The 12,556-nt window shown below is 60.5% G+C and overlaps 1 protein-coding gene across 2 annotated transcripts; it reads right to left on the bottom strand.

Moving 5' to 3' along the window:
* Nucleotides 1–3,680: 3,680 nt before the first annotated feature.
* Nucleotides 3,681–8,658, bottom strand: ELF3 (E74 like ETS transcription factor 3). Of its 2 annotated transcripts, none has more exons than XM_023942141.2 (9): nucleotides 8,274–8,658; nucleotides 7,426–7,594; nucleotides 6,585–6,806; nucleotides 6,290–6,373; nucleotides 6,088–6,201; nucleotides 5,884–5,973; nucleotides 5,226–5,342; nucleotides 4,872–5,067; nucleotides 3,681–4,765 (listed from the first exon to the last, which is right to left on the bottom strand). In XM_023942141.2, the coding sequence occupies exons 2-9, from the start codon at nucleotides 7,586–7,588 to the stop codon at nucleotides 4,645–4,647; spliced, it is 1,107 nt and encodes a 368-aa protein (XP_023797909.1). In that variant the 5' UTR covers nucleotides 7,589–7,594; nucleotides 8,274–8,658; the 3' UTR covers nucleotides 3,681–4,644. The 2 variants fall into 2 exon arrangements, with proteins under 2 accessions (XP_023797909.1, XP_023797908.1); XM_023942140.2 differs by having other exon boundaries at nucleotides 4,872–5,085; nucleotides 8,274–8,447.
* Nucleotides 8,659–12,556: the final 3,898 nt, after the last annotated feature.

The following is a 12,556-nucleotide window of genomic DNA, read 5'->3' as shown; positions in this document are numbered from 1 at the left end:
GAAAGCCAGCAGGGAGTGCAGTGGGAGCAGTGGGAACCAGAGAGATGGTCCCTGCCTCCCACTGGCTGTCCCCATCCCCACTGCATTCCCATCCCCTCTCATCTGCTCAAGGATGGCCACAGTCTGGCTTGGCTGGAAAATCAGGTCATGCTGTTGTGCTCAGGGGCAGTTCATGGTCTGGCATGTGGGATATTGGACACCTTCTTGCCTGTCCAGATGAAACCTCTCCCCTCACCCAATTTCTCTGCTCCCACTCAGCACATTTCAGCCACAACAACCTGCTTTTGGCCACAGTGGCCAGGGCAAACTGTTCCCTAACTGGGACCAGGGCTGAGCAACGGCCCCTGTAGCCCTTTGGGAAGTCTTGAGGAGGACAAAACACACTGTAATTCTGAGACTTGAAGGGTGCCCAAGATACTTCCATGAGAAATGGAAATATCTGTGTGCCAGAAGCACGTTCAGCTTGGGACCACCTGATGGGAAAAGTCTCCCAACAGACCACAGGGTAAAAGTGTGAGGGGAGGCTTTCATGGAGGAAAATCCTCTTTTTCTTCAGTTCTTGTCATAGCTTGCCACAGCCATAAAATCCAGGTACCTTCAGAGAGAATAAAAAAAATAAACAAATCATCTGTTTTTCCTGCCAGTGTGCTGGGAGGCTCTGCTGGGGTGGCTCAGGATGGGCTTGGAGGTTGCTGTAGGGGTTACCCCAATGTGCTGGTTGTGCACATGTGTTGGTGTTGGTGTTTGTGTGTGCATTCCTCGAGCCTTGCTCTTTCTCCAGCCCTTCCTGGCTCTTCATCCCAATGACCCACACAGATTTCATGAGGGGTGGCAGGATCTGGTCCCCCCATCTGTGCCCACACACCCCTGCCTCCTCCTCCTCTCCCACAAGGGTACCCACACAGCTGGGGGACCTCAAGGGACAAGGGGGAATGGCTCCACACTGACAGAGGGCAGGGTTAGATTATATTTGAGGAGGGCATCCTGTGAGGGTGGGAGACCCTGGCACAGGTGCCCAGAGCAGCTGTGGCTGCCCCATCCCTGGAAGTGTCTAAGGCCAGGCTGGATGGGGTTTGGAGCAGCCTGGGACAGCGGAAGGTGTCTCTGGCCATGGCAGGGGTTGGATCATGGTGGTCTGTAAGTTCCCTTCCAAACCATTTTCAGACTTTATGATCCACAGACCCTGCCTCTGCCCCAAGCCTGCTGTGCCACCCGCTCAGCAATGGCAGTGGGGTGGCAGTGATGGGCACTGGGGACACTGGGGGCACAGGAGGCGAGGCAGACAGGTTCCCTGCTGCTCTTGGAGCTGGTTAAACATTGTCCCAGGCCAGTTAGGTAACACAAACTGCAGAGGGAGAGAAATGAAACTGCTTGAGCAAACAAGGCGCACTTGGCAGGGCACCAGCCTGCGTGACAAAGTGCTCCCCTCTCACTGCCAGCCTGCTGGGGTTATCTATTTACGGAGAATAAACACCTCACCCACAACCCCAAACTTGAGGGACAGCAGCCAGGAGCACAGCCAGGAGCACAGGCAGCTCCTGCCAGGCTGCAGCTGGGCTCGCCCCACTCCCTGTGCCTGCTCACAGACACACCGATGGCCACCGTGCCCTGGCCTGGCCCCCCGTGTGTGCCACTGTCCCTGCTGCCACCCCTCAGCTCCTGCAGGAGCTCCAGGAGGTCAGGGATGGACCCAGAGCACCCTCCACTCACTGAAGCCAGCAGACACCAGCCAGGAAAACCTGTTCCCTGGGGAGGGTTACGCAAGGAGCCTGACGGAGGTCTGGCTGCAGCCCAGAGCATGGACTGGCTCCAGGTTCACACCCAGGGACTGGGACCTCTTCTTGCACCACAGGGCTGCCCTGATCTCCTCATGCCAGCAATATCTGGGAGCAATACAACTTCAGCCCAGCATGCTGGAAGGCACGGAGAAGTCTTCCCTGTGAGACCAGGCACCCCAGGTGGAGCAGCAGGGCAACTCCATGTGTAAACAGCAGTCAAACCCATGAAAAAGAAGATGGGTCTGGCCCATGGGCACCTTCTGCCCCTGCCAAGCAGGTGGGTCATGCCCTTGATGTTGCTGCAGCATCTCTAGGAGGGTGCTCAAGCCACCAACCTCAGGCTCGAGCTGAGGTCAGGCAGATGGGGAGCAATTCCAGCTGCTTCAGCCAGCACAGCTCATGGGGGACAGCCCAGGTGGTCTCTTTGAGACCCTGCTTTGAAGGGTTTACTGCTCTCTGGTAATCCTGCAAGTGCTGGATGGGGGATGTTGAACTGCCATGTCTCTGGCAGTAATGAAGGGCAGTAGGGGAGCAAGGGCAGACAGAACAGGGAGAATGGTTTTAAATTAATAAAGCAGAGATTTAGATTAGATATTAGGAAAAATTTCTTCCCTATGGGTGTGGTGAGACCCTGGCACAGGTTGCTCAGCTCAGCTGTGGCTGCCCTTTCCCTGGAAGTGTTCAAGGCCAGGCTGGACAGGGCTTGCAGCAACCTGGACCAGTGAAAAGTGTCCCTGCCCATGGCAGGGTGTGGGATGAGCTGAGCTGTATGTCCCCTACCAACCCAAACTGTTCTAGGATTCTGTGATAAATGGCTGGATCCCCCTGCCAAAAATGCATCTCAGGCTTTGCAAAGCACCTTTACTGTCCAGGCAGCAAAACCTCCCCTCATCCTCCTGCTGGTGGCCTGGCTTTTTTCCTTAGTCCCTCCAAGCAGCAGCTGAAACCATTCACAAGGATGTGACACAGCTTTTGCCTGGGTATCCCAGACCTGCTCCAGCTCCAAGGACAAGTCCCAGAGCTTTTCTCTTTGGGGATGAGCAGAAACTGAGCAGTGTGCCCCCATTCAGGAGGTGCTGGGCACCAGCAGAAGGTCAAGGCAGCAGCAGGATCCTCTGGTGCCCAGCAGCGTTCAGAGAGACTCACTGTGAAATGCAGGGTGTGCCAGCCCAGAGCCACTGCTGCTTGCCACCTTCATGGCAGAAATGTATCAGCGAGTCTGCTTGGCCTCCAGCACCCTGAATTCCTTCTTGCCACCCCAAGACAGATCCTGTGGGTCAGAGAGATCATCTCAGCACCCCTGAGACAACCTCCCAGCCTTCTTACAGCTGGGCTGGATGGGGGAGGCAAGATGGCATTGGGCAAGAAGGGGAGTATGATGTGTTTGGGCTGCTCACACTGCCAGGTGAGTGCAGTCCCCCCTCCTGAGATGTGGTCCTTGTGGCACCCAGATCTTGGAAGAGGCCAGAAAACAGGCAGGCTGGAAGATGAGCAAGCATTAATTGTACTGCAGTGCCTGTGCTGCTGCTCAGCATCCCTCCATGTCTCCCTGGCCAGAGAGAGGCTGAAGGTCCTCCCACAGGCTGTGACTGGGTATTAATGTGGAGGCTGTTGAGAGATTCCCTTCCCCAGATCACCCAGGGCTTTGCTGCCCATCAGCCTGCAGCTGGCTTGGGGCCAGCGCTCCAGGAAAGGCCAGAATTCCAGAGGGTTCTCAGGAGGGCCAGGGTGTGGGAGTGGGGTGAGATGCCCCTCCATGGGTGGCTTTGTCCTGTGACTGTGCCAGAATGGCCAGGCAGGACAGGGTGGCAGATGAGGTTCCTGCCATGGGACATCATCCCAAGTAACACAAGCCTGGTGCTCACCATGTGTTTAAGAAAAATGAGAAAGATTACAGGTAGGTACAAAAACCCAACAAACCAACAATTTATTCATCTTATATTCACACTCGAAAAGGAGGAAACCACATGCACCTGGTGGGTGCCTGGCTGGGTTGGCATCCCCTTCTGTGGCTGGCACAGCACCAGTCTGTGCCCTGTGACATCACTTCAGTCCAGCTGAGCATCAGCACCTGCCACCACACACCTGTGTGCCCCACAGCACACACTCTCACACAGGAACATCTTACTCATGAAAAAATAGATCTGCGCATTCACTCTCTGGTTTTTTGGGGTCTTACATAAATTAGAAGCTACTTTTAGGGAAAAGGCCTGTCTCTAGCCACAGCCTGGGCTGGAAATGCAGCATGGCCCTGCTGTCCCACGTCCTCTTCTCACTCACTGAGGGCTTTCTGGGGCTGGGTGAAGCTCCACAATGTTCCCATCTTCTCTCAGCAAGTGCCACACTGAGAAGCTGCTACACAAAGTGGGTCTCACCCTACCCACATGCAGTGAGCAGGATAGGGGGCACCTCCAGCACGGTGCAAGCAGTGAGGAGGAAGGCCCCACAGCTGGGACAAGCTCTGTTCAGTCACAGGTGATACAGATGTGCTGCTCCTCTGCCCAGGCAGGAGGTGGCTGACAGCAGGAGACCTGCTGGGCTCTCACAGTGGGGCTTGAACTTCTCTTCCCCGTTTCATCTTTCAGGCTCTGCAACAGCCACAGTCCCCACGGCTCCAACTGGAGGTATGAATCCAGCAAGGGCAGTCACAGTTTGGAATAACCTACTGGAGCCAAACTATTGGCTCTGAACACCTCGCTGCTGGCAGTCACCCGCACACACGAGCATGCCCATGCGAGGGTCAGAATTCCACACGCTGCATGGGGCAGCAGCTTCCAGATCCAGCTGCAGGCAAAGTTTCCTGTCAAGGAGCCCGGCTCAGGGCTGGCCCTGAGGGGCTTATCAGACCCTGGCTCATCCAGGACTCCTACAGCTCCTTGTTCCTGTTGAGCACCTCCTCTTCCTTCCAGCCGCTGGAGTTCTTCCCAAACTTGTACACCAGCCGCCGTCCATCGACTCTCTCCAAGATCTCTCGTTTGTAGTAATATCTGCGGGAGACAGAGGTGGAATCAGGGCTCTGGATGCAGCCCCAGGCATTGAGGAGCTGCTGGAGGCCGAGCCCAGTGGAGCAGGTGGACAGGGCAGGGTTCTTACCGCATGGCTCTGCTCAGCTTCTCGTAGGTCATGCTGCTGTTTTTCTTCTTCTGCCCCCAGAGCTGAGCCACCGCTTCCGAGCGCAGGAACTTGAAGACGCCCTCCTGCCGGTCCTCCCACTTCATCAGCCCCTTGTTCAGCTCGGGGTGGATCAGGATGTCCCGGATGAACTCCCACAGGTGGGTACCTCTCGGGGCTGAAAGGGGAGATCGAGCTGTAAAGGAGGGATGCTCCTGCAGCTCCTTGCACCTTTGGATTACCCTAAGCCCCCCTGCCAAGGCCCTTCCTCCCATCATTCCCCATGAAGCCAAGAGAGGGAGGCAGTCCAGGCTCTGGGCTGAAGGGTTCACTTACAGTGCTTGCTCTTCCGGTTCTCCAGGCAGTCTCTGCTCTCCTTGCTCAGTTTTCGGGGCCGTCCCCGTTTCCTCTTGCCATGTTTGCTGTCCCCTTTTTTGCTGCCTGAAAAGTGGTCTGTGCACATAGAAAGGGGCACACGTCAGGCTGGGCAGCACATGCTGGGCTGCAGCCCCCTCCCTGTCCTCCTGGCGACCAGAAGCACCCTCTTTTCAGGCCCAGGTACCAGGGAAATATCCCTGAGAGCAAGGTCACCCCGTTCCCTCCAGCCTCATTCCACCCTCATCCCCAGCACTGCAGCATGCTGCTCCTTCCCCAGGCCCTACTGCTTCCTTGCATTCCTGGTGTTCCCAGTATCATCACCAGCTGGGATCAATACCAAACACTGATTTCTGTGCCCGAGGTCCCTGGCTGCAGTCTTCACCCATCTGCCACCACCCACCCCTTCCCACCAGGATCACCACTGCCAGCATTCCCAGCCCTGCCCATCACCCTGCTCAGTGGAGAGAAACAGAGCACTCAGGGAGGCTTTCCCTCCTTCTCCGTGTGAGGATGGGTGTTCAGGTGCTGTCCCTAAATCATTGCCAGGTAGGAAGTGCAGAACTGCCCAGGAGCCAGCCCTCCCCTCCCAGCTCCTGGCTGGAAGCAAACAGCTCACCATCAGGGAAGAGCTTTGATTCTGCAGGGTCGAGGTCAAGGTCGCTTCCACCGGAGTCCTGAGAGTTGGGGCTGTGGGACATCACAGGCCCTGAGAGGCAAAGGATCAGGGCTCAGACCACTGAGCATCTGAAGGCTTTTCCCCCTGGTTCCCACTGCTTCCCCTACCTCCAGACTGCTGCAAGACCCTTGTCAAAACACTGACCTGAGACATCAGAGCTGCCTGGGGACAAGGCACCTGGCAAGCAGGTGAAGTCTGTGAAAGGGTTTGTGGGCTTTAAGTCCTCCAGGGAGTCCTTGGCACAGGGATTTCCCAGCTCTGGAAGGAGCAGAGAAGGGAAGAAGAGGTTAGCTGCCATCAGTATGTGATCCCTGGGGAAAAGACTTGACCAAGACCCCCCTCTTACCCAGGTGGCTGGAGTTCAGGAAGGTCTGGGAAGTGGCATCCTCTTTTTCCAGCAAATCAATGATCCAGTTCAGCTCATCAGAGGCTACAGAGGTGAAGGACTGAGATTAGCAATGCCTGTTCCATATGAAGGGGAATAGTGCACACTGGCAGCTGAGCCCAGCCATGCTTGGACTCTGGTCTGTGCCCCCACACCCTCCCAGGCAGCTGCAGGGGGTCCTGGGCTAGTGGAGGGCTCTCAAACTCATTCTTCAAGCTGCCAGGCCTGCAGATGAAGGAGACCTTGCTACACTCACTGATCTCGTGCAGGCGGTCGTAGAGCTCATCCCCCAAGGGCCCGAAGATGTGGCGCATCTGGTCCCTGCTGCAGTGGCAGAGCGTGTGCCCATCCATGTTGCAGCAGGAGAAGTCGATGGAGCTGGCATCGTACTTGTTCTTCTCCACATGGTAGCTGATCCACTCCAGCACCTGCACCTTGGTCCAGGAGTAGGGGAGCTCACTGAACCACTCTGGCTTGTCTGCAAGGGACGGAGAGCGGGCTCAGAGCAGGGTGTGCCAGCACCGTGTGCCTCGTGTGGGCTCCCGCTGGCCACAGGACACCTGGTCTGGTCCAGTGGCGATCCTGCAGGACACAGCAGGCCCTGCACTTGAAGAGCTGTGGGTCTAAAGTGTCCTTGGTGCCCTGCCCTGCAGGCAGCAATGACCCCATGCTCAGTTTCGGTGCCATGTGTCCTGTTTGTCCCTGTGGAGCGATCCACCCAGCCCTGCTGGTGTGATTCTCATGCCTCCCTGAGCACCATCACATGATGGTTCCCCATCACCAGGACTGTCCTTCCAGTGTGTTCCTGGTGAGCCCTGGCAGCCTGTCCCCTCTGCTGCGCCATGGGAGGAGGACAGCGATTCCCCCATCTCCTGTATAAACCAGATGTGCTGCCAGCAGCCATACCTTGTGCCACCCAGGGTGCCCTTCCACAGCCTTTTGGCTTTTCCCTGGGGAAACTGAGGCATGGTGCAAGCTGCTGAGCTGTCCCAGTGGGACAAGGACCTTGCAGTGCTGTTCCCAGCCATTGGCACTGCCTCACAAGTGGCCTATGTCCCGGCTCCCCAGTGCCACCACTGCCACTGCCCCGGTCCTACCTGTGTTCTGCGCTGGGGGCTGGCCGGTGGGGAGGCTAAGCCCCAGGTTGCTGTCATCCCCAAGGTGTCCCAGCAAGTCCAGGGTTGGCTGCACCTCATCTGGCTGGTACATGGCGCTGATGTAGTTGGAGAAGATGTTGCTGATCTCACAAGATCCTGCCATGGAGCTCTGTGCCAAGAGACGATGGTGAGCCCCGGCCCCGTGGAGACAGAGGGACCCAGGCCCGCAGCACCTGCAGCACCCCAGAGTCAGGCTGGGTGAGGTCAGGCTGTCCCTCCCTCCACCCATCGTCACCTCTCAGGTCACTTGTGCAGAAATACGCACCCAGCACCTGCTGGCCTGACTCACCTCCTCCTCAGGGGCCAGCAGAGAGGGAGGCTGAGCCGGAGCCAGCCGGGGACGTGGCGTCCCTCAGCTTGGGAAGAGCCCTGTCCCCAGCAGCCTGGCCTCACCCTGCTGGCAGGCAGCAAGAGGTGACAGCGAGCAGGTGGCCGGCAGGGACCGGTGACACACAGCCCCTCCGTGGGGGCTTCGGCCGCTCCTGGGCCCCGCGGCTGGGCCCGCTGCCCAGGGCCGTGCCAGCAGCTCCAGGCCTCTCCGCCATCGCACCAAGCACATCCCAGTCACCGCAGCCTCCCGGCCCTCACAAAAAGCCAACTCGTGCCGTCCTCTTTACAAAGCCCGGGGGCTGGAGGGGAGCTGCTGGCCCCAGAGGGAGAGCAAAGGTGGAGCGAGGAAAGGCCAAAGAGCATCCCCCGGTGAGAGCCGAGGCCCGCGGGGAGGAGAGCAAAGCGGCCGGCCTGGCCTCAGGGACGCCACCAGGCCTCGGCAAAAAAAGCTTTGGTACCTTCTGCGGTGGCAATTCCAGGAAGGGCGAGTAATCCAGAGAGGAGCGAGGGGACACGGAGCCCGGCTGGCCACTAGCCACTGCTCATGGGCCCCGGGAGGCTGGTGCCGATGGGCAAGCCCTGCCCGTGCCTCGGCTTTTATAGCTTGGGCGGTGTAACAATCTGGCAGCCCCAGGGGAATTCCAGCCCCAAACGTTCATGCTCCCAGATCCAGGTGATTTGCATAATATGAAGCACCGGGTCCCAGCCCTGCGCTGCCTTGCCGGGAAATCTGGGTTGGCCAGTTTAATCATTGCCAGAGCAATGCCCAGAGTTTCACCCACACCGGCTTCACGGGCTCTTTTCTTGCCAGGCTCGTGTTTGTTTGCTCACAGCAGCAGGTTCGCTCAGCTCCTGCAGCCAAAAACACCCGTGGGGTCGGGGTGGGCCCTGGGGCCCACAGATCCCTACCTGGGGCTTGCCTGTGGCGACAGAGGCAGGACATTGCCCCTGGCCAGGTGGGCAACCCAGCCCTGGAGCAACCTGGCCAGCCCTGGTGCAGGTGTGGGTGCTCTGGCCATGCCTGGTGCAGGTGTGGGTGCCCTGGTCAGCCGTGGAGCAGGTGTGGGTGCCCTGGTCATGCCTGGTGCAGGTGTGGGTGCCCTGGTCAGCCCTGGAGCAGGTGTGGGTGCCCTGGCCATGCCTGGTGCAGGTGTGGGTGCCCTGACTAGCCCTGGTGCAGGTGTGGGTGCCCTGGTCAGCCCTGGAGCAGGTGTGGGTGCCCTGGCCAGCCCTGGAGCAGGTGTGGGTGCCCTGGCCAGCCCTGGTGCAGGTGTGGGTGCCCTGGCCATGCCTGGAGCAGGTGTGGGTGCCCTGGCCATGCCTGGAGCAGGCGTGGGTGCCCTGGTCATGCCTGGAGCAGGTGTGGGTGCCCTGGCCAGCCCTGGTGCAGGTGTGGGTGCCCTGGCCAGCCCTGGAGTAGGTGTGGGTGCCCTGGTCAGCCCTGGTGCAGGTGTGGGTGCCCTGGTCAGCCCTGGTGCAGGTGTGGGTGCCCTGGTCATGCCTGGTGCAGGTGTGGGTGCCCTGGCCAGCCCTGGAGCAGGCGTGGGTGCCCTGGTCAGCCCTGGTGCAGGTGTGGGTGCCCTGGTCATGCCTGGTGCAGGTGTGGGTGCCCTGGCCAGCCCTGGTGCAGGTGTGGGTGCCCTGGTCATGCCTGGTGCAGGTGTGGGTGCCCTGGTCAGCCCTGGTGCAGGTGTGGGTGCCCTGACTAGCACTGGTGCAGGTGTGGGTGCCCTGGCCATGCCTGGAGCAGGTGTGGGTGCCCTGGTCAGCCCTGGAGCAGGTGTGGGTGCCCTGACTAGCCCTGGAGCAGGTGTGGGTGCCCTGGCCATGCCTGGAACACGGGTTTGGATGGCACAGGTCTCCCAGAGGGTCTCAGTGACCGAGCAGGACAAATGCTGGGGACAGGGCCTGTGCTGGGAGCAGGACTCAGGTGGGGACAGGTGGGGACAGGTGGGGATATCTTTGTGGGGGTAGAGCAGAGACCCAGCAAGTGCCTGAGAGCTGCTGCTCTGTAAGAACGGGTCCATTTCTGCCTGGGGGAGGTCTGGGCCAGGCCGCAGAGCCATGGCAGGCACACACACACCCACCAGGGATAAGGCAGGGCTGTGGGATGTATGTGGGGAAGTACCTTTGCTCTTGCCCCTCTGGCCTCAGGCAGGGGGACCTGGGGCCCTTTTGAGGTATAATTCCTGCTGGCTTTAGCCCTGTGCTGGCAGGGGAGCCCCAGGCCAGTCCCAGCCAAAGCTGGGGCACCCCTCTGCCTGGTTCTGGTTCTTTGCCGAGCCAGCCGTGTCCATGCCACGTACAGGCTGAGGCAACCCTGGGCACCTGGGAGCAGAGCAGACCTTGGCATCACACAGCTGCCTCCTTGTCCCTTCAGGATCCTCATCACTTTCAAATCTGGCAGCAAACCATCTCCCGTGACAGCGTGGTGACAGACTGCTGCAAACATGGATACTCCAGCTTGGCACACGGAGCAGCAAGAGCAGGGTGCCTCGTGTCCTGTCCCTCGTGTCACATCCCCAGGCCCTGGGGCAGGCAGGGCCAGTGTGCCAGCCAAGAGGAGCCGGGTCCCAGCAGCTGATCACCTACCCCAGCTTCATTCCTCCCCAGCTCAGTCACGAGTGCTGGGTACTGCCAGGCCCTTCTGTTTCCTGGACACAGCATCCCACAGGGACATCCCCATGGCCGGGAGCAGCCCCGTCTGTCACCGCCGCAGGGCGAGCCAGGGCCACCAGGGAAAGCAGCCACAGAGCCTGGCCATGCACCCAGCCAGGGACAGAGCCCAGGGCTGCCCCGTGCCCGGGGACCCGGCTGCCCTCTGGGCTGTTGGAAAGCTGCCCCTGGATTTTCCACACTGCAGGTGTCCCTGGAGCAGAGTGGGACATGCCAGCATTGCTCCATGCCCTGGGCCCCCAGCCAAGGGGTGAGGAGGTGGCCTTTTGGGAATCTCCTGCCCAAGCCATGCACAGCCCACCCACCCACAGCTCTTCTCATGCCAGGGGGGTCTGGTGGCTGCCTGGCAGGGCTGTCTGGCACAGAGCACCCTGAGCACCCCCTATCCAGGCCTCCCTTCCCTGCAGACTGTCCTCAGGGAGGCACCACAGCCAGGCCATGTGGCCAGGCAATGCCACCACGGTGGGTGACACCCTCAGCCTCCAGTATGGGCTTGGCACCACGGGAGCCCTGCAGGCCCTCCTGTGACTCAGCCTGCCCCTTCCTGCCCCTTGGGCTTGGGAATCAGGAGGCCAGTGGCTCTGAGCTATCCTCCCCAGCCCCCTGTGGGTTCCCTCCAGCCTTCCTGCCTGCAGGAATGCCCTTCCTGCCCCTTTGTCCACTGGTGTGCCACAACCTGGGCCCTGTAATGGGCCCTGAGGAGATCACCATGGCCAACACTCCCCAGAGATGCTGAAACACTGTGCTGGGAGCTTGGGAGAGCATAAGCCTCTCCTCAGGTGTCCCCATGGCCTCCCTAAAGCCATGGGGCACAGCAAGGTGCAGAATGGTGCCCATGGGACCCTCCTCTGCCCAGCAGCAGCCACAGCCCTGATGGGCTCAGGGCAACTCCTCCTCGAGCCTGAGGATGGGTGGCACAGGGCTGCCAGCATCTCATCTCCAGAGCTGGTAGCTCCCAGGGCTGTGTCCCTGCTGTCCCCTTGCTGCTAGCTCTGCACCTTTAGGCACAGGGTGCTGCCAGCCCAGGCTTGGCACCTTGCTGCAGCAAGAAAGAGGTGGCCAGGAGTGTGGCGTGGCATGGTGACATGATGACTGGCAAGGAAAAGTGTCTGTGGTGCCACGAATGGCTGAGGCACCAGGTGGCACAGGATGCTGTGGTGTCACCTGCCCTGCCAAGGGCGGGTTGTGCCCATGACAGCCCCACATCTGTGACCCAAGGCTGCCGTGGTGGGGAGGCTGACACCAGTGACAGCCGTGTCACAGGCTGAGGGTGATGCAGGGCATCGTGCTGGGGGCTGGGACAGCCATGGGCGCCGCCAGCCCCCAGAGAACCTCAGAGCTGGCCTGGCACTGCTCAGGATGAGCTCTGCAGTGTTTGGAAGCCGGGCTGCGGGCTCTGGGGGCAGGGGCTGTGTGGAGGGACCGTCCGGGGGTCGGTGTGGGCACAGCCGCTCTGCTCCATCTGACCAGTTCACCCAGTGCTGGCTGCCTGGAAAAGGGAAAATGGGAGCCACAGGAGCTGAGCCCGGCGCTGAGGGGTCGCAGGTCCAGCTCGCTGTTCCTCTCCTCACCCTGCCCAGCGGCTTTGGGCTGCAGCATCGCTCACCTGGGGGCTCAGCAGGCACCACTGACACCGTGTGGGGCGTGCCCCACCGCAACAGCGCTCCCCGGCAAAGCCCTGCCAGCCCCTCCTCCCAGCATCTCCCCAAAAACCTCCCACGGCAGGACCCGACATCCCCCGACATCCCCCGACATCCCCCCATATCCCCCCATCCTGCAGGACCCGACATCCCGCGACATCCCCCGACATCCCCCCATCCCGCAGCCCCCCGACATCCCCCCATATCCCCCCATCCCGCAGCCCCCCAGACATCCCCCCATATCCCCCCATCCCGCAGCCCCCCGACATCCCCTCCCATCCCGCAGGACCCCCCAAACCCCCAGCATCTCCCCCCGCCCCGTGTCCCCCTCGCCGCGCTCCGGGAGCCGCGGTCCCGCAGCCAGCGCTGCCCCCTGCCGGCGGCCCCATGCCACTGCCCCTCCCCTCCCCTCCCCTCCCCTCCCC

Source organism: Cyanistes caeruleus, chromosome 24, assembly GCF_971803275.1.
Source record: "Cyanistes caeruleus chromosome 24, bCyaCae1.hap1.1, whole genome shotgun sequence".
NCBI lineage: Eukaryota > Metazoa > Chordata > Aves > Passeriformes > Paridae > Cyanistes > Cyanistes caeruleus.
The sequence above is the reverse complement of the archived record's forward strand: the minus strand, read 5'-3'. Positions and strand labels throughout refer to the sequence as shown.

What these genes read in the sequence shown, in the direction of transcription:
- ELF3 (XM_023942140.2), bottom strand. Translation starts at nt 7,588, where the DNA reads ATGGCAGGATCTTGTGAGATCAGCAACATCTTCTCCAACTACATCAGC. An exon ending in GCCCCCAGCGCAGAACACAG is followed by an intron (nt 6,807 to 7,425) that starts GTAGGACCGGGG and finishes CGTCCCTTGCAG; the next exon opens with ACAAGCCAGAGTGGTTCAGT. An exon ending in ATCAAAGCTCTTCCCTGATG is followed by an intron (nt 5,343 to 5,883) that starts GTGAGCTGTTTG and finishes CTATGTGCACAG; the next exon opens with ACCACTTTTCAGGCAGCAAA.